At 36.5% G+C, this 23,527-nt stretch overlaps 3 protein-coding genes across 3 annotated transcripts; 2 read left to right on the top strand and 1 right to left on the bottom strand.

The window, feature by feature from the left end:
* The first annotated feature begins 4,000 nt into the window (after window positions 1–4,000).
* On the top strand, window positions 4,001–7,489 carry LOC102599896 (rop guanine nucleotide exchange factor 1). Its single transcript, XM_006364455.2, has 5 exons — window positions 4,001–4,547; window positions 4,772–4,888; window positions 4,993–5,531; window positions 6,045–6,398; window positions 6,774–7,489. The coding sequence occupies exons 1-5, from the start codon at window positions 4,250–4,252 to the stop codon at window positions 7,197–7,199; spliced, it is 1,734 nt and encodes a 577-aa protein (XP_006364517.1). The 5' UTR covers window positions 4,001–4,249; the 3' UTR covers window positions 7,200–7,489.
* A 720-nt stretch (window positions 7,490–8,209) lies between these two features.
* Window positions 8,210–11,152, bottom strand: LOC102578619 (F-box protein SKIP23-like). The gene is made up of 2 exons (XM_015303974.1): window positions 9,757–11,152; window positions 8,210–8,820 (listed from the first exon to the last, which is right to left on the bottom strand). Exons 1-2 carry the CDS (start codon window positions 10,957–10,959, stop codon window positions 8,794–8,796), a joined length of 1,230 nt encoding a protein of 409 aa, XP_015159460.1. The 5' UTR covers window positions 10,960–11,152; the 3' UTR covers window positions 8,210–8,793.
* A 1,011-nt stretch (window positions 11,153–12,163) lies between these two features.
* LOC102599570 (transcriptional elongation regulator MINIYO) lies at window positions 12,164–22,710 on the top strand. The gene is made up of 10 exons (XM_006364454.2): window positions 12,164–12,531; window positions 13,097–14,096; window positions 15,373–15,491; window positions 15,603–15,787; window positions 16,885–16,990; window positions 17,068–17,325; window positions 17,474–17,662; window positions 17,767–19,971; window positions 21,116–21,325; window positions 22,354–22,710. The coding sequence occupies exons 1-10, from the start codon at window positions 12,328–12,330 to the stop codon at window positions 22,555–22,557; spliced, it is 4,680 nt and encodes a 1,559-aa protein (XP_006364516.1). The 5' UTR covers window positions 12,164–12,327; the 3' UTR covers window positions 22,558–22,710.
* The last annotated feature ends 817 nt before the right edge of the window (window positions 22,711–23,527 follow it).

The following is a 23,527-nucleotide window of genomic DNA, read 5'->3' as shown; positions in this document are numbered from 1 at the left end:
AAATACTATAAATCATGATAATTGACAACATAAAATATCAAAAATGTTGTATGTGAGTAGTCTTATTATGCCTTAAATAGCGTCAAAGAAAGTACATGTTTGTGATAAAAAAAAACTTATTCTTTTATCCACGCAAACAATCACTTCAAAAACTCGGTTATTAGCCCCAAAATATACCATTTATATTATTGGGCCCGTGCATAGCACGGGCAACATTATCTAGTTATACATATAAAATTGAATTGAACCTCTTAATTAACTTTATATAATTCCACCTGGCCAATGTGACTATATAGTGGTGCTACTGCTTGAGATGATTTTGGACACGATGTGGTCGTAGATTGCTTGTCAATTGCAACGAGTTGGTGAAAGACATAATAAGTTGAGAACTAAGATGAGTACGAAAGTTGGGATACAACTAAAATGGTCTCATCGGCACTAGCATAATCTCTAATGTGTCAATCACAACTACTCTCAACATGAAGAATTCACATACTTACTATAATACATGAGGTGACATAATTCCTAGTGATTCTCCCAAGTTGCAACCTTGAAGGAGGAAGGCAAAAAAGATTTCAACTATTGTTTTTATTTTTATTTTTATTTTTATTCGATATCTGTAATTCATTTTATTGATCTAATTAGATTAAATTATTTATAGCGCATTAAGTTTATTAAAAGAGGAACACTCTCTTCAGTCAAATTCTATTACTCCTTCTGTCTAATTAATTAACGTGATTCACTTTTTTAATGAAACATATTTTTATATTTAATAATATTTTTTACTTTAAAATTCTCATTTTATCATGACATGATTTAGCCAAACAATTATTTATCACTTATTTTATTTTTCGTAATTACATCATATAAAATCATGAGGCAGAAGAAATATTTGTAAGCAAGATGTTGTCATTGTTCTCATTTCTTTTCTCATTTGCTTCACCAACTATGTTTGTTATGTGAATCGATTTCAAAACATTTTATATATTTATTTATTTATACAAGAACTGATAATAAAACATATAAAATCTTAATAAAATAATTTTATTCTATTCAAATTATAGGAGATCATGTTTGAAATCATTTCATGTGAATAATTTATTACTTAACTTATCGATGGGTTGTAGGTAAATATAAAGGAGAATACGATGCATGTAGTGTCCTATTATTTCTGATACTTTTGCTATTCTATATTTCAAAAAGACAATTTAGATAACATATGTATATTACAGTCTTACGTAACTCTAACTCTAATGGACTACCAAACCTCCATTAAGAGTCGACTCTAGATTGGGCAGAAACTTAATTAAAGTGGCAAGTTGGATCAGAAAAAAGTATAAATAAATAAATGAAAATAAAGAAAGAAGGGTTTAATGCACATGGGAATCAGCATCATTAACATCGGTCATTCAGTTGACTGACCGTAACTTTTATATTTTCCAACTAATTAAACACCGAAAAATAGCACGAGACCCCTCAAATTCAACAACCTAAACCCTACTATTGGTAAAACATGACATTTATTAAAATTAATTAAAGCGTCATCATTACAACCTTACTTTAACATTATTGTTCTCATAGCCCCTACTAACGCAATGCTAGTAGCTCTTATTAAGAAAAAATTTCTTAGATGGTTCTAATCATAACAACTATTTAATCAAATTATCACCTTTTATCTTTAATCTCATTAACATAAGTAACACAATATAACGAGAAAATAAGATCTCTTGAGCTGCTAAATTTAAATATAAAAAAAATACTTTTTTCATATCTCTTTATATATATGAAAAAAATGAGATGTAAAATAAGATTTTCTTTTAAAAAGAAACTAAAAAAAATCAAAAAATCATTTCTCCCCAATTTCAACGAGCTAGTAAATATCTTTTCCACTATGTATGTCTCACATATGTTGAATTGGTCTTTGTCTATTCCAATAGTGTCCTCTTTATTGAAAAAGTTGTAAGCATTTATTAGAGTAAGAATTAATTAGTTAATTTTAATTTCATAAATAATACTCCCTCCGTCCACAATTGTTTGTCAGGGTAAGGTCATGCACACCCCTCAAGGAAAGTTTAATAGAAGTTGTAATTTGACTAATATAACCCTATTATATCAAGAATATCAAAAGTCTACATAACTTTTCAATTGAACTACACTATCATTAAGGGCAGAATTGGAAAAAGATGATTAATTGTTTCTTGATTGTTTAAATTGACAATTAATCTTGGACATCTATTTTTAGTATACCGGCCAAATAATTGTGGACGGAGGGAGTACGTACTTAATTTGAATCAAATTTTATTGACTAAAAAAGGAATGAGAACTTGATTGCAACAACTAGTACTATTCGAAAAATGATGTTCAAATACAGATAAATAAAGCTTGCTATTAGTGGTTTGGATGCATGCATAATATTAATTGTATTTGTGCCCAACTTTTCGTATATAATTGAGAGTTTTTAATTTACATTTTGATATCCATTGATTATAAAAATATTTTACTTTAAATCGAGCATACATGTTACCCCTTTCAAATCCTAGCATATATTATTTTAATTTCCCTAATTTTATTTGAGAGTGTAGAATAGTTTAGTCATTAAAAATTTAAAATTATTTGTAAGATTACTTTCCATAAGCACGTCGGACAAAGAAGGGTCCATCACGTCAACTGCAATCCTATGAGTCTCCGACCTATCGTTTCTGCTTTGTCACGTGCAATCGCAAGCTTCTCTGCCCCTAAAATGGAGTAGAAAATTATGCACAATTCCAATCATATACTACATTAATTCCATTAAATAATCATTCATCCTATTTTCCTCCGGTCAAAAACTGACGTCGGAAAAATCTCGAATCTCTGAGACGAAATATATATTATTCCACTTTACGTCTGTGTCAATATCATATCTTAAGCTTAAACTGGAATGTAAAATCAAAAAGAGCAATTTCTTACTGGCAATTCTTCAGGAAACATAATTTTGAAAGCGAATAAAATCTCCTTTGAGGCCGAAAAAGAAATAACTTTCTCGTGAATGGAAGTATCTCTGCATAAGAAGGAAAGCAGAGTACAAAAAGTTTCAAATTCCCAACAGATTCAGAGATCCCACGCCTAGGAAGTAGGAACCAGAGCTGTAATTATTTCCATTAATTCAACAAAGCAAACAAACTAATCTTTTCGACTTCTAGAGGGATGTGTGTATACATACCATTTTAAGTTATGGTTAGATTATTACGTAAAAGTGTGTGCAACACATTAGTTTACCTTCATTCTTTTTGGTATATGCACCCGTGCTAGCAAATTAATTTTTTTATTCATAATGTACTTTGGACAAGCTTAATATATTACTATATTTATTTTAAAATTTATCAAATTAGAAAATAATTTCTTTTTCTTTAATAACAAAGAAAAGCAAGACAACTGCTAAATGGAGTAATTTATGAACAATGTCAATCCACATTTGTTTCGAGGAATTAAATAAGTTAACGATACTGTGCGTTTTTCTCCGATCAAAACCTGCTACACTATGATTGTATTACACTCACATGGCGCATATTTATAATCTTTGATAATTCTTTGTCGTTTTTTTCTCCTATTCCCATAGTACTTGTTATTACGAAGTAATATAATTTATTGATAATCAAAAGATTTAATAAGGTCAAAAAAACATATATTACGTAAAACTCGTTCTTATAGTTTTCACCATATTTCTATTCTACTGAGTATATTTTATTTTCTTAAAACACATGATGTTTTCCACAGGTCCTCAAAATATACTTGTATGATGTGTGTTAAATTTTCCGTAAATCCCAGTGGATGAGGTGGCAAACTGGCAAAGGCAAATGCTCCCTAACGAAGAAAAGGACCATGTCTGGTAGTAGGTACCTTTTTGTCGTCAACTCCTCAACTAACTCCGTTGTTTTTCACCCAACAGACGTCCTCACACTAACGCCGTCTAATCGTACAGTAAAATTTCCTACGCACCACTCTTTTTGTCACAGTATTTTTTTAGAGAGAGAGACAGCTACTGTAATTGTAGTACTGTGTGAACTGCGCTTTGCTTTGCTTTATCTTCTTTCTGCTTTTTCACTCTCCACCATTTCCTCTTCCTTCTCCTTCACTGCCATATCTGATAAGCTCTGTCTCTCCCATTTTCGCCATTTGTTTTACTTTTTAATACAATCATTATGAAGCTCATTTGCATCTAGGATCTTCTTATTTACTACTTTCACTAAAGCATTTTGAGTGCTGAACTATGGGGAGTGTATCATCTGAAGAAGGTTCTGATCAGCAGAGTGAGAGATGTGGAAGCTACAGTTTAAGTGCTGATGTGAGTGAATCTGAAAGTTCTTCAAGCAGTTTCTCTTGTCGGCGCTATGATGCTGAAGGCGCATCCAGTTCTATGGCCTCTTCGCCGCTCGCTTGCCGGAGATTCACTGCGAAATCGGAGTTTCCAACACCAATGTTACCTCCATTTATGTTCCCGGGGATTGGCGGGAAAGATGTGGTGCCCTGCAATGAAAAGTCTGAGAAACGCCAGGCAGATTTATCTGGTTTGTGCATTTTTTTAGTTTTAGTTTAACTATGCGGTTTCACGCCAATCCGGTAGAGATTTATGGAAGTTTGATGTTTAATATCTGTACTGAGCTCCATTATTACCTTCATTGACTAGATTTGTCATTGTGCATCTGTTGATATTTTTGGACAGTTGCTGCTTTTTTTCCCCCTTTAGAATGTGGGTTATCGTTTTTTGACTTTTAGGTTGTGTTTGATTTAGAAATTGATCTGATGAAGGAGAGATTCGCCAAGCTGCTTCTTGGTGAGGACATGTCTGGAGGGGGTAAAGGGGTTTCTACGGCACTTGCAATCTCAAATGCTATCACAAATCTGTCTGGTTAGTGTAACTACTTCTTTCCTTTGAACACAAAGAGTAATTTTATAAAAGATTGCACACCTGATTTTGTATTGAAATTGGGTTTTCTTGTATGATAATTATAGCTACTATATTTGGAGAACTATGGAGGTTGGAGCCACTGGCCCTACAAAAGAAGGCAATGTGGTGTAGGGAGATGGAGTGGCTGTTATGTGTTAGTGACTCTATTGTGGAGCTTGTGCCTTCCATTCAACAGTTCCCTGGAGGAGGCACATATGAAGTAATGGCAACACGACCACGTTCTGATTTATATTTGAACTTGCCTGCTCTGAAGAAGCTTGATGCTATGTTGATTAGCATTCTCGATGGATTTCGTGACACAGAGTTTTGGTATGTGGATCGAGGGATAGTTTTAGCTGAAGGAGATGACTGTGACTCCTATCCTCCCGGTATAGGGTTTGGTAGGCCTTCAGTTCGGCAGGAAGAGAAATGGTGGTTGCCTTGCCCAAAAGTTCCGCCAAAAGGGTTGTCAGAAGAAGCTAGGAAGAGAGTGCAACAATGTAGGGATTGCACAAACCAGATACTGAAGGCAGCCTTGGCAATCAACAGTAATGTGCTTGCTGAAATGGAGACTCCAAGTGCCTATATTGAAACTTTACCCAAGGTTTGCATCCTGTTGAGCTCACTTAAAGTAGAAGTTATAGTTATATTTAGTGGAAGTTCTTCATCCGAAAAAAAAAGGAGCTGCCATCCGCAGCCTATGTCAGGTTCTTTAAATAATACTATATCTTGACTTCCTTTGTTTTCCTTGCCTTCCTCATTGCACCACTGGTTAATGTTGCTGTATCTGTAATTTAGATCACTTACTTGCACAAAATGAGATGAAGTATGTTTCTGTTGTCTAATGTAAGTGGGTAGCTCAACATTTATGCTTTTGATAAGAAAATACGGTAAGAGGAAACAAAGTAAAGTTTCCTTATTAGATAAACAATCTCTAAACTTAAATTTCAGAGAATTTGTTCGCTTTTTCCCTGCATCTACATTTGTTATCCTCGTATGCGTATTCCGATATTCTCCCAAGGACAATTTAGAGTACGTGTTTATGAAAAGAAATGCTTGTTTACTTGTCAACTGCAACTGTTCATTTCTTTAATTGTTTCTTAAATTCTTATTGCAGAGTGGAAAAACATGTCTAGGTGATATCATCTATCGCTACATCACTGCTGACAATTTCTCACCTGAATGTCTTCTTGATTGCCTGGACTTGTCATCAGAGCACCATACACTGGAAGTTGCAAATAGAATTGAGGCTGCTGTGCATGTTTGGAGACTCAAGGACCAGAAGAAACATCCACATAAAAGAAAATCTAAAGGCAAATCATGGGGAGGGAAGGTCAAGGGCCTTGTTGCAGATGGTGGTAAGAATCAATATCTGGCAGAACGAGCAGAAACGCTCTTGCATAGTCTCAGGCTTCGCTTCCCTGGTCTTCCTCAAACTGCACTTGACATGAACAAAATTCAGTATAACAAGGTAGGTGATACAAACTCACATGAAGTGTAAATAGTAAAGTAGAGCAGATAGGAGACATAGCGATATTTATTTTGGTAAGAGAAGAAATATTATGAGATATTTTTTGCTTAATAATAATAAATTATATGCAATGGGACGTGTAGGCAGTGAAAGTTCTAGTCACACATGGTCTCAAGGTGTGAACTGTGAAGATGCCTTTATTATACTGTTATGAAACATCATTCTTGGTTCTATTTCTATATTGCTGAATATTGGTATTTGTGAAATGTTTCTGATGGCAAGCGGTTGTCATAAATGCAATAACAACCAGATACACAGGGACATAGCAGTCGTCATCTATTGTGCTCTCTGAAATCTTAATGTGTTCTACTGCAGGATGTTGGGCAGTCAATTCTTGAGAGCTACTCAAGGGTCATGGAGAGCTTGGCATTTAACATTATGGCAAGGATAGACGATGTGTTATTCGTGGATGATGCAACAAAACGATGTGCTGCAGCAGAGAATATATCCCTTTTCAATAGGGGAGGTTTGGATGGTCTTCCAGTCCAAAAGCGGATGTCACCAAGCCCCTTCTCTATTCAGCATTCCCCTTTTACCTCTCCGTTTGCTACACCAACCTTTTGCTTATCTCCCTTGATTGGTAGCCCAGGGAAGACAGCTTCTCCTTCTAAGGCTGGTTCAAAGGTACTACCAACGGCTAAACTGGAGAAAGTGACTCCAACTGATTTGGATAAATTGTGGTCATATGCAGGGAATCTTAGTGCCAGAAGACCTTCTAAGGATGCTCCTGAACGGGACTGAGAACTAACAGATGACTAGTCAAGGATGCTTTGATCTCAATTATGTTCTTTATCATGTATATTTCTTTTAGGATAGTGCGGTTGTTCAAAACTCTCAACCTCATCTTCATCGGTTGTTACATTGAGAAGGATAGCATTAATGTAGTTGCATAGTTTTTGCTTGGCAAGTGCAAAATAGCAGCTTTCTTATGGTATAGAAAAGAAGAAGTTGCTGCTTGACTAGCTACCATTAAGATGTAGCAAAGTAATTGCATCTTCATGGTGATTGCTCCAGGCAGTTTTAGCACTTAACTATCTTAGTTATTGTCTTACTCAATTAATCATCTCTAATGGGATATTAGATGTACTTCAAGCTTTTCCAACAGTGGCCGTCCTTCTATTATCTCCACCGTGTTTCCAGCTTTTCCAACAATGGCCGTCCTACTATCATCTCCACTGTGTAGTGTACCACACTAATCCCGATGGAATATTGGAAAGGTACTTCTAGCATGAAAATGCCACAACTATGTAAGATTTGTGTGTGACTTAAAAACGTTTTATAATAAGTTCGAATTCAGAAACCTTAAAGCACATGTTTGATCAATATATAACTCTCATTACCCATATCCAACATATCAACATCATTCTGGCATCCTGCAGTTTCAACAACCCAAATGCAATAAGCAACTCTGTTCCTAATGAATACGTGAGTTCCCTTCCTATACCTATTCCCATCATTGTTTTACATCTCAACAGCTCGCCAGCAATAAGTAACCAACATGAAAAAATTTCATAACCGAGTTACTGATTTTTATGAAGGGAGAGTAACTTCGAGCTTGGATAGAGGGAACATGGTCCAAAGTGACGCACAAATTAAGGTTTTGTGGATATCAATATACTGGTCCAATAGGGTGGCTTATGCGGTGGTATCTCACAGGAGAAGATAGAATATTGAATCAGAAATAAGCCCTGACTACTGTAGAAGTAGGGCATTCCAAAGCTTCCAATCAATAATTTGAATCTTCTTCATAGTTTAAGATATCGAAGATGATTTCATTCTTGTGTTGTTCTTGAAATAGAAGCAAATAGTACTCTAACAACGCTGTACAAGAGGAAATGCTCGCAGGTTATATACATTTATAAAATTTCCTTCTTTTTAAGAAGTGGTGTCCAGACCACCTTGCACCCTTCACACAAATATGCATAACCTGCCAAGTCTTAGAACTCAATGTAACTAAATAAGTGGTCACACAATCAAATAATTCTCCAAAGTGAGCAGAATTGCCCATTCCTCCATTGAATGACTGGTAATCATATGCTGGTGGTGGTTAGCTGTAACTGTACTTAAAATAAGAAAGATGAAATTTATGTGAACCACATTTAGTAAAGAAACACATGAAGATCCTTGCTTCTTCTCCATAATACTCTGTCAATGAAAATACTTTAACTTGTTCATTTATTTGTGCCAGTCAGTGCCACATAAGTACGTATGCGGGTTAAACCTTGAGCTAAATGTCAATTTCCGAAGAAAACCATATGTACAGTTTAAAGAAGTCCAGCATATCATCAGCTCTGGCTAGCTAGTTTCTTTTTATTTCCATCATGTTCCAAGAGAGTTAGATTTTCAGCTCATTCATCTCAGCCTGCATGAAATAGCAAATGTAAGTAAAAATAGATAAATTTAAGCCCTAAAAGGGTGAGAAAAACACCAAAGATGGAGAAAAAAAAGCAGGATAGTTGCTGTGGCAATAGAATGTAACCCCCCAAGCTCTCATCTTGTGGGTGAGTTGCAATAACATTAGGCTTTTGAGCAATATTTGATTGAAGTTGAAAAGAGTATTCAAAGTTGAAGTTGAAAAGGGGTATTTGGAAGTAGTTGTGTTTCTACATGAATTTCACTTGGGGAAAGAAATGTTGAAGCGTTGTGGGTGAACCATTATTTCACTTAAAATATTCCTCAAACAAGTATTCCAGCTTTACATTCTCTATTTCAAGATGTAGTTGAAACAACGAACCAAATTGTAAGACAATCAATGATATGCAAATAAAATCTCAAGTTGAAGTTGAAAATATGAAATAGTTATCAAGGCGGAATGGTTCTTGACCAGCAATATATACTCCTAGCACAAAATATTATTCATCAAGGAGCTTGGGCATCAGCTGGTGATTGTCAGTGAGTGATTCAATTTTCAAACATCATTAAGCCGAAATACTATTTTCATTCAAAGGAAGATTAATAGCTAGTTTGTCCATCTTTAACTTCTTTTTTTATGAGAAAGGATTTTTTTTATCTTTAACTATTAAATAGTTTAATTGCCAGAGTATCATCTAAATCAATGGGTCGTCCAAATACTAGTCTAAACATAGATAACAACATGGTGATGAACAGATAAATCAGAGATAACATATACACAGAACCAGGCATAGGAAGAGCCTCTCTCTCTCCCACATGAATCAGCAGCAAGACATGGAATAAACATAATAGTATCACATTTGCCTAATCAAATGCACAATATCTTAGAGCATATAAGCAATGTAAAGTCATTGAGACCTGAAACAATAACAAAAACACCACTTACATCAATGGGTCGAGGAGAACAAATCCAAGGAGGAGGAGGCCAAAACAACTCGGCATAGCCACGGCAACAATTAATAGGACAAATGCGGCCATTTTCCAAACTAAACACACCAATGCCGTGATGCTTCCAGAATCCTCCATCATCCTCCGTGCTGCAGAAAAACTGATCCGAGAAGAGTATACAGTTCCCTTTACACCCAGAATCAAGCTCGGAGACCAAAGCAGAAAATGTACAATTATCCCCCACAAACAACATCCTATCTTCCAAACAATTGACCTCAACCCACCTCTGCATATCTCCATCCAACTTATAAACTTTGAACTTTACTGTCCTTTCGCTCATGTAGCAATCAAATTCCTCATAAAACTCAACAGTCTCATTGTATCCAAGATCATCTTCAGGCCCAATACTCAAATACTTGTCAACCATTAACAGGTCCCCACAAGACTCCACAAGGAACTTTTTATCTCCCCCAAACACAGAATGAGCAACAACTTCTAATTCTGGCGCTGTCCCAGGGCTCAATTTAACAAGCACTCCCTTCCCAGTATTATCAACAGCATAAAAATTCCCATCTTTCATAATAACATCATCGTACGGCAAAGATGACTCATCAACAATAGACCACTTGGTATCACCAGATCTAAACATCACCAATTTCCCAGAAACATGAATTGTCAATAGCAGAAACCCATTTTTTTCCATACGCACAGCAACTTTTTCCATGTACAGATTCCCAGCATCGGCAATCGAATTAGCCCTGGGTCGGTACTTTATAAACTGAAGAGTATACTCATGGCACAATTCGCGAATTGGGTATTGCGAGGAATCCAAAATCTTGGGGAAATCAGAAGGAAGGGGTTTGCATTGGGATCTGGAAAGAGGATTGAATAAACGCATTCTCTGGGGATTTTCGCGATCGAGCTTGATGATCCATCCATGGTTATCAGAGGACGTGGTTTGATTAGGTGGACGGATAAGGTAAAGGGGTGATTTGGAAAGTTTAAAACCCCAGCTATTTTCAGCGATGCCGTCATTGGGGAGAATGGGAAAACGGGAAAGGGAAGACGGGTAGGGTTTAGGAGGAAGAGAGGAACGCCATGAAGAGCAAACGGAACGGAAACGGAGGAAATCAGTTTCGGTGGAAAGGTGTTTGGATATGAGTTCTACGAGTTCTCTGGGGAGTTGAGACCATTCGGCCATTACAGTAACAGTAGATTGATGATGGATTCTTGAATGGTGATGAGAGATTTATACATATTTTGAGTGCAAATCACAGAAGATGCTTCCCGGAAATAGCTTCTGCCATTGACACCTGGACGAGGTGTTCAAGGTTGTTTTGGGCCTTGTATACCCTTTTGGGCCGGTATACGGGTCAAGCATTACCCCTTTTTTTCCTCCTAAAAATCTCCTTTAATTGCCGGACATTAGTTTTTAAGAGTGTGAGACACAACCTATCAGATTTCTTTTTATTTCAATGGTGTTTCATATATATATAGAGCCAGATTATATCTGTATCGCAAAAAATTTGAATACAAAATATTGAAGATTATTTTAATTTTTTTGCAAGTTTCAATATGAAGTGAAGATATATAGACTTGAACTTAAATTTACAAAAAGCAATTTCTTAGATTTTTAATTCGCTTCATATAAATCTATCCCACAACATATTATTTACGATGTTTTCTTATTTATTTTGTTAACTATCTAAATTACACAATATTAAGTTACAATGCTCTTGTATAATGTTTTGATTGTAAATTTTTTCAATTAATAAATTATTTTAAGTGACTTTATTTGTACAATTTTTTAAATGAAGTTGTCCTTTTAAGTGTGGGGTTAATATTTTTGTCCTTATATAAAAAAATCATAGAATACATGTGATTCCTTATATATACTGAAAAAATTAGTTTAATGACATTATTTAGCCGTTCATCTAATTTTTTAAGATCAAATAATTACTTATCTTTAATAAAAATATAATCCAATTTTATCCTATTTATCACATCTAACAACTCTATACTTTGACTAATCAAATAATTTTTACATAAATAATTAACATAAATGAACTCAAATCATAAAATATTAATTAAATTATAAACTTCTCCTTTTTCGAAATCATGAGAGGCGTAAAAAATAATACAGTAATTAATTAGGATGATAAATAGCTCAAATTCTTTTAAAACCCACCCCCACTCCCACCCTACTCGTCTCACTCCGTTGTCTTTCCTATATTTAATCGTCATATTGTAAAAATTGTACTTATAACTTGTTCGGAATCTAACCCTGTAAACCATCCCTCGAAAATTAAATTTCTTACCTCCGACTCCTTGTAAAGCATAAACGTCGATTTTATCCCCCTATATATATTAGCAATAACACAAGGTGCCCACTTTTTTCCCCTCAGCTTCTCTTTTTCTCTCTATCTCTACTTTGGTGGCAGGCAGTACTGTATTTCAAGATTCTCTCTTTCTTGCTTAAAACCCCGAAAAACCCCATTTGTGGACTTCCTCCATTAAACTTCAATACCATATTACTGTTATATTTTCAAGATTTTAAAGGATTGTATCAATGAACAACGTAGACTCCAAGAAACCCACCACTCAAAAGATTTTTGGAACTGTTATCAATGAAGATGATGCCTCCCACCTGGTGGGCGGCATAGTTGAAAAGGGGTTTTCAGAACAACCATTAAAACCACCTACAAGTTGGTCTTCTGCACCTCGTCCTACTGTTCGTCCTTTTCCTGTGGCCCGTCACCGCGCTCATGGTCCAGTAAGTTCCTCCTCCTCGTTAATTTGAGACAAATCGTTATTGTCATTACAAGAGTTGGTGAATCTTTCTCCTTTGTATTTGAGTAATTTCTAATTAGCTGTAACAGCAACAACAACTAATTAGGGCGCCCTATGAAAATTGAAAAAAAGAATTCTTGTTTGCAAAGTGAAATATGATATTTGGAAATTGAAAATGGAAGCAAATGTACTAACGATCCTAAAACATGTTACCAACTGGAGTATCTGGTATCTCCCATATAAAGCCAAGCCAAGAGAGATACAAATATGGAAGCATTAGATATTGAATGTGTGACATACTCGTATGCATTAATAGAAAAATACGCTTTTGTTTTGGCACATCATAGTATTAAAGTAACATTTGTTCTTTTTAGATATATACTGTGATGTTATGGATCCGTGTGAAGTTAGGATAGGATCTTGATGAACACGTTCAAAACTACTTTTTGATAGTCATATGTGTAGAAGAAACTATGAACCTTTTTGTTTATCTGGGTGTAGTTTTGTTACTTGTACTAATATGTGCATCTCTCTGCATATTTGTATAGCATTGGACCCCAAAAGTTGGAGTCGTTCGTGGTAACAATGATCGCGATGGTGAAGAGAATGAGGAAGATTTCACTGGAATGGACCAGATTGGAGCTTTTGCTAAGCCTATGGAAAGAAAAGAGAATAAAGGGCTGGATTTTAGTCGGTGGCGGGAGATAGTGGCTAGTGATAATAGTTCTGTACCATCCAAGAGGGAAGAAAGTGCTCGCAAGTTGACGTCAACATCAAAAGAGCGAAAGGCTGTTGCCAAAGTATCTCGAAACAAAAGCAACTTAGATGAACGTACTCCGGATAAATATGGAAAGGGTGCTGTTTTATCTGTAGAAGATGGTGCAAAATCTCAGGATATCAGCATGGAGGATGAGCATATGGTTCAAGAGCAAGAGGAAGACATGGCAATGGACATCGAGCAGGGAGGCATGGAACAGAGTGCTTACCGTTTTGTCTTACCAGAGCAGAGATGTGGAAATGGTATCACTGAGCAGGAGGAAGAAATAATTGAGGATATGCATCCTACCTTACAGGTTAACGCACAGAAACATAACATTTCTGCAAACAAAACTGATGCTAGCTTTGACTCCCAGGAAGTGGAAGGAAGGCAGAATGCCAGCAGTCTTGAGAGTCAAATTGATGCTGAGAATCAAGCTCAATTAGCGAGAATGTCAGCTGATGAAATTGCTGAAGCGCAGGCAGAATTAATGGCAAAATTTAGTCCAGCAATGTTGGCAGCACTGAAGAGGAAAGGCCAAGAGAAGTTGAAAAGAGGAAAATCGAGTAAATCTGGTTCTCATCACAGTGGCGAAAAGGGTAATTTGCTGGATCAGATGAACAATGCAACCTCACAAGGCACATTGAAAAATGTAAAAGATGATACACCAAAGTTGAGTGCATGCACCAGTGTGTGGGATGATTGGAGTAAAAGAGTTGAGAGTGTCCGTGAATTAAGATTTTCCTTGGATGGCAATATTGTGAAGAGAGAATTTGATGTCTCAAAGCGTGGTAAGCCTAATTTTGTTTATACCTTAAAAGCTCTTACTTTCCAGTACTGCAGGTTCTTTTTTTTTAATCTTTTCCTTCTAGTGTATGATTCATCTGAGGAAGAAATAAATTTACCAAGCATCATTAGTGAACAGTGGAAATCACGAGTTCACTGGCAGGCGTACTTAAGCTGGTCGAAACAGTAAAAAATGCCTAGTTAGATCAATCTTATGTCTAGTATGAGCTACATTTCTGTGGTTTGCTCAGTTGCATCCACTGATAAGTTCTGATTTGTATGCTCAATCACCAGTTTAGTGGCAGGCGTACTTAAGCTGGTCGAAGCAGTCAAAGATGACTAGTTAGATCAATCTTATGTCTAATATAAGTTATATTTATGTGGTTTTGCTCAGTTGCAGCCACTGATAAGTTCTGATTCATATGCTTATGTGTATTTCCTTTTATAATTCTAGTTTGCAGCAAGGATAAGGGTGCTGAACTTCTCTGGTATATTTGAAGATACACTTTGTGCGCACATTTATCACTTTGTCATATACCAATAGAAATAAGACAGGTCAATTCCAAGAGCGATAGGAGCTCTTCAAGTTTTTCACTAAGTAGGGATAGATGTGCCTGGACTATCTTCATGATAGATACTACTTTGTTGTAGTGGTATCTTATTATTATTTTTATTTTGTTATTTTTGGCAAAATCTGTTTCTTTGTACTACTGGAGAATTTCCAAAGGAACTTCCTTTTACAGGTCAATTCTTTCTGCTTTCATTGCTCGCCAGTTGCCAAGTTGTCAAATATATTTTTCCACAGGAAATCTTGTCCAGTTTAACATGTCTATTTGGATTGAGTTTATGTGGGATCGGACACATCTTAATTTCTTAGATCCCGTGATGTTTTTGTTTTAGGGAGGATAGTGTTGCTCTTGTCAACTGTCAAAGTTGAGAACTGACCTTGTATATTTGTACCCTAACTAGACATGTATCAAGAAATGAAAAATAAACTGACCTTCCCTTTGTAGATTAGGCAGGTTTTTTCCTCCCCGAGCACTCTCCCATTCTCATTTCCTCATATCCATTTAGCAATCTGGTCATCGAGTGGGTTGATAATACGACATAATATCTGATTATTCTACTTAATAGGTGATGCTCTAAATCAACTTCCTATAGGTTCGTAGAGTGCCTCTCGTGTTTGTGTCTCACCTGATTTGGCATTTTCTGAATCTTCCACTTGTTAGGAATGCCTCAACCAATGAAATATTTTGATGGGTATGCCTCATTTTGTTGCAGGTAATACATCATCTTATGCTGAGAAAAATCTTTCCGAGCGTGACTATCTACGAACTGAAGGTGATCCTGGCGCGGCTGGTTACACCATCAAAGAAGCAGTTGCTCTTGCAAGAAGTATGGTTAGTATATTTAATTTTGAATCCTTTGGATATTCAGTTTCATGCTTTTTTGTGTCTGAATTCCGTGCTAGTCTAATTGTGTTTTTAAGTATTTGAGCTCCTTGTCTACAGGTACCTGGACAACGGACATTTGCGTTCCATCTTATTGCATCTGTGCTTGATAGAGCAATGCACAATATTCAGCAGAATCAGCTGGGGTGTATCTTAAGATCTCAGGACAGAGATGGACTTACTGACTGGGAGGCCATTTGGGCTTTTACACTAGGCCCAGAACCCGAGCTTGCCCTATTATTGAGGTAAGTGTTTCCTCTTTGTTTTTTCTTGGCCTTCTCTTGTGATATGCTAAATAATGGTTTGTCCATGAGATAGTGCCATGTTTGTTCATTTCGGTGAAATAGATAATGCCTGTTTTTTGTCCCCAAAAATGTTCTCCTTCAAGATGTAATGCTTTTTTTGTTTGTTTGTTATAGACATCAGTAATACTGCATTTATGTTCATGCATAGCCAATTATTCATTTTTTTCTCCATTTGTCCACAATCTTCTTTGTATTTAGATTTCCTTTCACTTGTTTCTTTTGCGCCTCCACTTGGAGTGGAAGTAGGGAGGCTGTTGTGGTGGAAGGGAAAGTTGTTACCTGCATTATAAGGCAAAAACATTAAACAAAGTGTTAACTCTTATTTCCTAGGTGTAAGGGAAAAACCTTTGGGTAATTGAATTTGTTTACTCCTCAAAATTATTTGGAAAAACAACTAAAAAAGAATATAGTGGGGAAATAGGTGGAAATTGTGAAGTACTTTTGAGAAAAGGAGGATAGTTGGGTTAAAACTATTAAGTGTATAGTTGATTGCGGAACTTGCAAGTAACAAAATTATTTCTCTCAGTTTTTGTTTTTCTTGAATGTCTTTGTAGAGATTCTCAGTTTCTGCAGTACTAGATTCCTCTCCCCATCCCACCCGCCCACCTTGGACTTATCACTTCACAAGAATTTGAGATATACTCTGATCTCTTTACTGCTTTGCGACCTGAACTACTCAGCTTAGTAGTTGGGTCAAAACCTTGGGTTTGTAGACTAAACTACATGCATATCTCTTTGTTTCTGTCCTTTAATAAAATATGAAACCCGAAATGATTGTGGTTTGTTTCAAGGAAATAAAATTGATTGCATTTGCCTTATTTGTAATTCCGACCTTATAGTTAAAGGATATGGACCAGGACTAGTTGGATGACAGCACTTCAATCTGAAAATAATGTACTTCAGTATCTCTCGTGTTAAATTAGGATTCCTGGAAATGCTGAACTTTGCTATGCATGGAACAAGATCAATTTTCTTTGAGACAACAGTTTTGCATTCTTTCTTACTCAAAAGAAGTGTTATGCATTTTTTACTTGTAGGATGTATCTGGATGACAACCACAATTCCGTAGTTTTGGCGTGTGCTAGAGCCATTCAATGTGCTCTTACCTTTGAGATCAATGAGGAGTTTTTTGAAATTGTGGAGGTAAGACTATAATTTTGCTGTCTCTATGAGCTGTATATTGGGAGATGGTTTATTCTTGACCTCTGTGTTTTTATCAGAGGATACCAACTCTTCAGAGGGAGGCACCCACTGCTCCTGTCTTTAGAAGTCGACCTGAAATCGAAGATGGTTTTCTCCATGGTGGTTTCTGGAAATACAATGCAAAACCTTCCAATATACTTCCTTTTTCCCGGGATTATCTGGATAATGACGAAAGTGGACACACTATTCAGGATGATGTTGTTGTTGCTGGCCAAGATATAGCTGCAGGATTGATTAGGATGGGGATTCTTCAAAGGATTCAATATCTCTTGGAGGTATGTTTCTTCTGATGGACCATGTTTCTTTTGTATTCTAGCTTGTGATTGTGAGCAACTTGTCCAATATATAACTCTGACTCATAAATGATGACTGCTGGTTGTGTACTGTAGCATGACATGTTATCTTCTTCTTTTTTTCTGCCAGACTGAGCCTTCAACAGCTTTGGAAGAATGCCTGATTTCCATATTAATTGCGATAGCTAGGCATTCGCCAACATGTGCAGCTGCAGTTATGAAGTGTCAACAGCTGGTTGAAACAATCATCAGCAGATTCACCAGTAAAGAGAAAATGGAGATTAGTACCTCAAAGATCAAGTCAGTTACACTCCTGAAAGTAAGCGCATCAAGAATCCATGCTTGAAACACTTGTGACTGTAATAAATCTATCCAAATTTTAAGTTCATTCCCGCGTTTAAATTTTGTTCTTTAATGTGACAGCTTTTGGCTCGATTTGACAAGAAGAACTGCCTAGAATTTGTCAAGACTGGAATTGTTCAAAAGATGACTTGGCACTTGTATCGGTATACCTCTTTTGACCATTGGGTAAAGTCTGGAAAAGAGGCTTGTAAGTTTTCATCAGCCCTTCTGGTTGAACAGTTACGGTTGTGGAAGGTCTGTGTGCAACATGGATACTGTGTGTCATTCTTTGATGATCTATTTCCTGCCTTATGCATTTGGTTGAATGTGCCTGCATTTGGAAAGCTGATTGAGAACAGTGTCCTCAGCGAATATACTGCCATTGCCAAGGAAGCATACCTTGTACTGGGTGCTTTAACTAGAAAACTGCCAACTTTTTATTCCCACATGCAACATTTGGATGGGGGTACTACAAAAGAAGCAGAGAGCTGGTGTTGGGCCCAGGTTGGTCCTATGATTGATTCCGCCCTAGAGTCTATTAGGATCAAGGAGATACCACTCCTATCTCGTCTATTTGAGGGAGAAAATGAGGAGAAATTGAATGGTGATATGCAGGATTCAGCAGTTCCTCCTTTGTTGTGGTTGATATCTTCAATTATGGACATGCTTTCTGCAGTGCTTGAAGCTGTAATCCCAGAAGATAATGCAGAGTTGTGCCATGGGACTCTTCCATGGCTGCCAGACTTTGTCCCTAAGATTGGACTAGCAATTTTGAAAAATGGACTTATGAGTTTTTCAAGTATAAGTAGTACAAGCCACGATGCTGCTTCTGGCAGCAGTTCGTTCCTTGAGAGGTTGTGTTATTTGAGAAAAATAAACCAACAAGAAACATCAATAGCATCCAATAGTTGCCTTCAGGGATTGTTGCGAGTTGCTTGGTGTGTTGATAAGCTGATCTTACTAGCTAACAATGAACCTCGGAATCCATTGCCATACCAGGGTTCCACAAGAGAGGAAAAAACTCTTGCTGCTGGGATTCTCCACTCTTCTCTTCCTGAACTAAGAGCTTTGATGACAAGTGTAATGGAATCAAATAGTTCTGAATGGCGTCATATGCAATCAATTGAGACGTTTGGTAGAGGTGGTCCAGCACCAGGAATTGGTGTAGGCTGGGGTGCCCCTGGTGGGGGATTTTGGTCTAAAAATATTTTATCAGCGCAAGTAGCTGCACGATTATTCATTTACTTGCTTGATGTGCTTCCCATTGTATCTGTCAAAGATCAGTTTACAGCTGAACAGATGAACTCTATAATACAAAAAATAAATTCTGTCATGGGAGCATGTTTGTTGCTGGGGCCAATGGATAGTTCTGCTGTAGATAAGCTGCTTGATTTCTTGTTTCAAGTTCCCACTCTAAAGTACATTGATTTCAGTATCCGCCAATTTCTTAATCTTAATCAAGGTTTTCAGTCTTTCGAGTTGGTGTATCAAGAAGAGGACTATTTACTGTTGAGTGATGTCTTAGCTTCTCACTTTAAGAAGAAATGGTTGTCTGCAAAACAGAAGCGTAAATCTGCTGCTGGAAATGAGCAAGCATTCCATAAGAACTCTAAAAAAAGAAGTGTCTTACTGGACACCATTCCTGAGGAAAATTCTGAATCAAACCCTGCCAGCCAAGAGCCTAAATGTTTGGTGGCTGAGTGGGCTCACCAAAGATTGCCTCTTCCCTTGCATTGGTTTCTCAGTCCACTCTCAGTTCTTTGTTCTACCAGTCATGAGTCTCTGGATTTTCTCAAAGTTGCAAAAGGTGGACTCTTCTTTCTCTTGGGGATTGAACTGATGTCCACATTCCTTCCTGCTGAGTTGCAAACACCAGTTCGAAATGTGCCTGTAGTATGGAAATTGCACGCGTTGTCTGCGACTTTACTTTCTGGAATGAGCATTTTTGAGGAGGACAATAGCAGGGATCTCTACAAAGCTTTGCAAGATGTCTATGGACAGCTTCTTGATAGGGAAGAAAAAGTTAATGCAAAGAGCCTGAAATTTAAGACGGACATACATGAGAACTACTCCACATTCATTGACAATCTAGTAGAGCAATTTGCTGCTGTTTCTTATGGTGACATGATATTTGGTCGTCAAGTAGGAGTCTATCTGCATCAATTTGTTGAAGCTCCTGTAAGGCTTGCTGCATGGAATGCACTGTCTAACGCTTGTGCTCTCGAGCTTTTGCCTCCTTTGGAGAAGTGCATTGCTGCAACTTATGGATATCTTGAACCTGTTGAGGTATTGCTTACTTAAACACTATCAGTAAATACACTTAACACTTGACAATCACATAATTATTAGGTTGACCTTTAATATAGAGAAAGCTATATGAATTCCTTTGGGTAAACCAGGATTCTGGAAAGTCGCCCATAGCCCCATACTGGAAAATTTGTTTTCTGTTTAAGGATAATAATATAATTTCGTTTTGATCCAAAAACAATGGGGTATCCAATACCAGTTGAAAAATATCCTCTCACCATTCTAAATTAAGTTTGATGTGTTTCTCTTAGATGGATGTTCTGAGGAACTTACTGATGGTATTGAAGACTCACTTGAGAATACTTAAGTTTGACACTGGTCTAGATCTGTCATTGTCTACGAGTGTGCTTACAGGGGCGGTGCAGCTAAAATGACTTGCTAAAATGAGATATATTTCATGTTGTTTGTCCACTTCATGTTTTGTTTGGAATTTGGGAGGAAAAAGAATAGCCCAGACTTCTCTGTGCTTTGCCTCCCTCTTGCACTTCATATTCTTAAACAAAAAGAAAATGGGAAAGAAAGACGCAGGAAAAAGGAAAGGGAAATGAAAATTGCTGTTTGAGGGGAGGGGCTGCATCTGTCCATGACTCCATGTTACAGTTTTAAAATAACGTGTATGTTCTGGAGGTACACTGGGTATGTTGTTGTTGTTATGGATGGTTAATCAGGTTAACACAAGATTTATTGGTACTTTTTGAGCCGAGGGTCTATCCGAAACAACCTCTCTACCCCACAAGGGTAGGGGTAAGGTCTGTGTACATCTTAACCTTAACAGACCCTGGGCGTGTTGTTGTTGTTGTATTAGTTGTTCAGGATGTCATAGATAAATAGTGATAATTAATCTTGTTCAGTATCCTGCCTTGTACTACAAGACACTGCCGCCTAAGAGCAAGGTAGTATGGCAACAAAAAGTTACAAGGTAAAAGGGAAGGATATTGGAAATATGATGATAACTATGGCATTACTAAACATTGTTTGGAAAAGAGTGAATCGAGAGAATGATTGATTGTGTTGTCCGATTTTTGGCCAAGTCGAGTTGAGGAAAGCTCTTTTAATTTTTTTTCTGTAAACAAAGACATAATTATACTTTGCTTACTTGTGGGTGATTAATACTTTGATGCAGGATGATGAGAGGATATTGGAAGCTTACTGTAAATCATGGGTTTCAGGAGCTCTAGACAAAGCAGCACGTCGAGGATCTGCTTCATTCACTTTGGCCTTGCACCATCTATCATCATTTATTTTCCAGATTTGCTCTGGGAATATGATTCCTTTGCGAAACAAGCTTGTCAAATCTCTGCTACGAGACTACTCCCGTAAGAAGCAACATGAGGTATGCAAATTTGTTACTTAACTGCTTAGTGAATCCCTTTTTTTGTTGTAAAAGGCCCCCTCTTGAGGTGTGATTTAAGGTCTGAAGCCATTGCATATAGCAGGATGTGTGTTTTGCAGTTTGCGCTTACATGACACATTAGTGAATATGTCAAAAGGCTCTAAGACGTGTGCCTTAGCAAATTCCTGCCAACCAATAGTTTTTAAAAAAAATATTTACTAGTTAGGTTAATCTCTAAGGCTTATGGTCTCTATCTTGAAGAGGTTGCCGCTAACAGATTGATATAGCCGGATATATCACTAATCATTAAGAAGACATTATGGACACATACATTATAATTAGGAAATAGAAACTAGAAATCTAAATTAAGCATACTAATTCATCTTGATTTAAAAACTTAAATGCTCTCTGTATTTGATTCAAATTTTAAAATGGGTTCTGAACTCGATTTACATGGATTTTCTCCATATAAACTTAATCTCAGTTCTTCTGTATTTTTTTTCTTAATTTTGTGTCTTTATTCACGAATGCTTGATTGAGCTTGTCTGTAAGCCGAGATAGAAGTCGACACTTTCATGTCTTTTCGCATTTAACAATTCTCCCTTTTGCTGATTTAATTTGCCCGTTCAGAAATTTGTTGTCATGCACATTAACAATGAATTAGAGCAAATGATTATGAGATTGGGCAATTTTATTGCCATGTTTGTTCTCTCCATGACTCAGTTATGTAATCTGGTAGTTTGAGAAAACAATTGACAGTATCACAGAGAGAAAATGACAAAAATGGTCCCTTATGTTTGAGGGGTTGGTCCAAAAAAGTCTTTTAAGTATCTAGTTTTAGTCGTCTAAGTTTGCCACAAATTAACAAAACTGGTCCTGCAAGCATGCACTTAACAGTTTAGATCCTTTTAAGTTTGCAAAAAGTTCAAACTTTTAAGTCCCCAGCAAAATATTATCTGGAAATTTTGTGTCTTGTTCTGTAATTCTAATTTGAATTCTCATTCGTACTTGTTTTTATCTAATTACAGGTCCTTTTTATCAACTTACTCGAGTACCAAAGGCCGGATACCAGATCTGAGCCATTCCATAAGGAATGTATGCCCCTTCAAAGTTGTGATGTGGTAAATAGATTACAGATTTTGAACGAAGCATGTGAAGGAAATTCCTCATTGTTGAATGAGGTTGAGAAGCTCAACTCTGTGATTACTAGGAAACAACATGTAGACAGCTAAAATTTTCTACATGGTGGGATGTTATACCAGATATGTATATATGAACTCATTTGATCTATTACGAAGTTCTGTACATCTAACTTATCTCACTCTGTTGTTAAAGGCGCATTTAAGCCTTGGTAAAGTCCTGGTTGAGCGTTTTACCTCTCTTTATATGTGTTCTTCCTGATATCTGGTTAATTTTCTAGGTGAATATTTACCTCTCTTCATCTGGCTGTTGTGATCTGTATCTTTTGTTGCCACTCTTCATGGTAGTGATTGAATTTTTTCTTTTGGTTGAAATTATAGGGTATGTGACAATACAAGTAGCAATTTGACGTACTTATCGATAACTGACACTGTTCCTCGTTGGCATCCTATCATGTATTTGGCTTTTTGGAAGCAAACAATAAACTTTTTTCTATTGAGAATCTTATTAGAGAATATTAAAACGTACCAAATGAAGATAAGATTTATCATCTTAATTATGTATTGTGTTGTTGATTTTCCAAATAGACCATAATTCATGACATCAATGTCTCCCATCAATCCATTTCCAACTTGATCTTTTGCAATCTTGTCCACTATTAAATAAATGTCATTAGTTGGAAGGAGACAGAATATGCTAGCTGAGAGGTTGGGCTAGAGCTGTCAATATGGGCAAGCCCACCCCATCCGGGCTAACCCATACATGCTTTGACATTTTACGGGCCAGGCCAGGCTAGCCCATTTTTGGTGTGGGCCAGAAAACGGTCGGCCCAACCCACAAGTACGTGGGCTACAGGCTTGTCGGGCCAACCCACTTTTTTAAAAGTTATATATTTTTTTATAATTTTTAAATTAAATTATAAATTATAATTTAAAAATATTATCATAAATATCGATAAAACAATATTACATGGTGTTAATGTTACTACTTGTTAATCAAATCCACAAATAAAATTATCTTTATAATATTTATTAAGTTTTTTTCAAGTAAAAGTATAAATAT

Source organism: Solanum tuberosum, unplaced genomic scaffold (assembly GCF_000226075.1).
Source record: "Solanum tuberosum cultivar DM 1-3 516 R44 unplaced genomic scaffold, SolTub_3.0 scf00500, whole genome shotgun sequence".
In the NCBI taxonomy this organism is placed as follows: Eukaryota; Viridiplantae; Streptophyta; class Magnoliopsida; order Solanales; family Solanaceae; genus Solanum; species Solanum tuberosum.
This window is presented reverse-complemented; position numbering and strand designations above follow the sequence as displayed.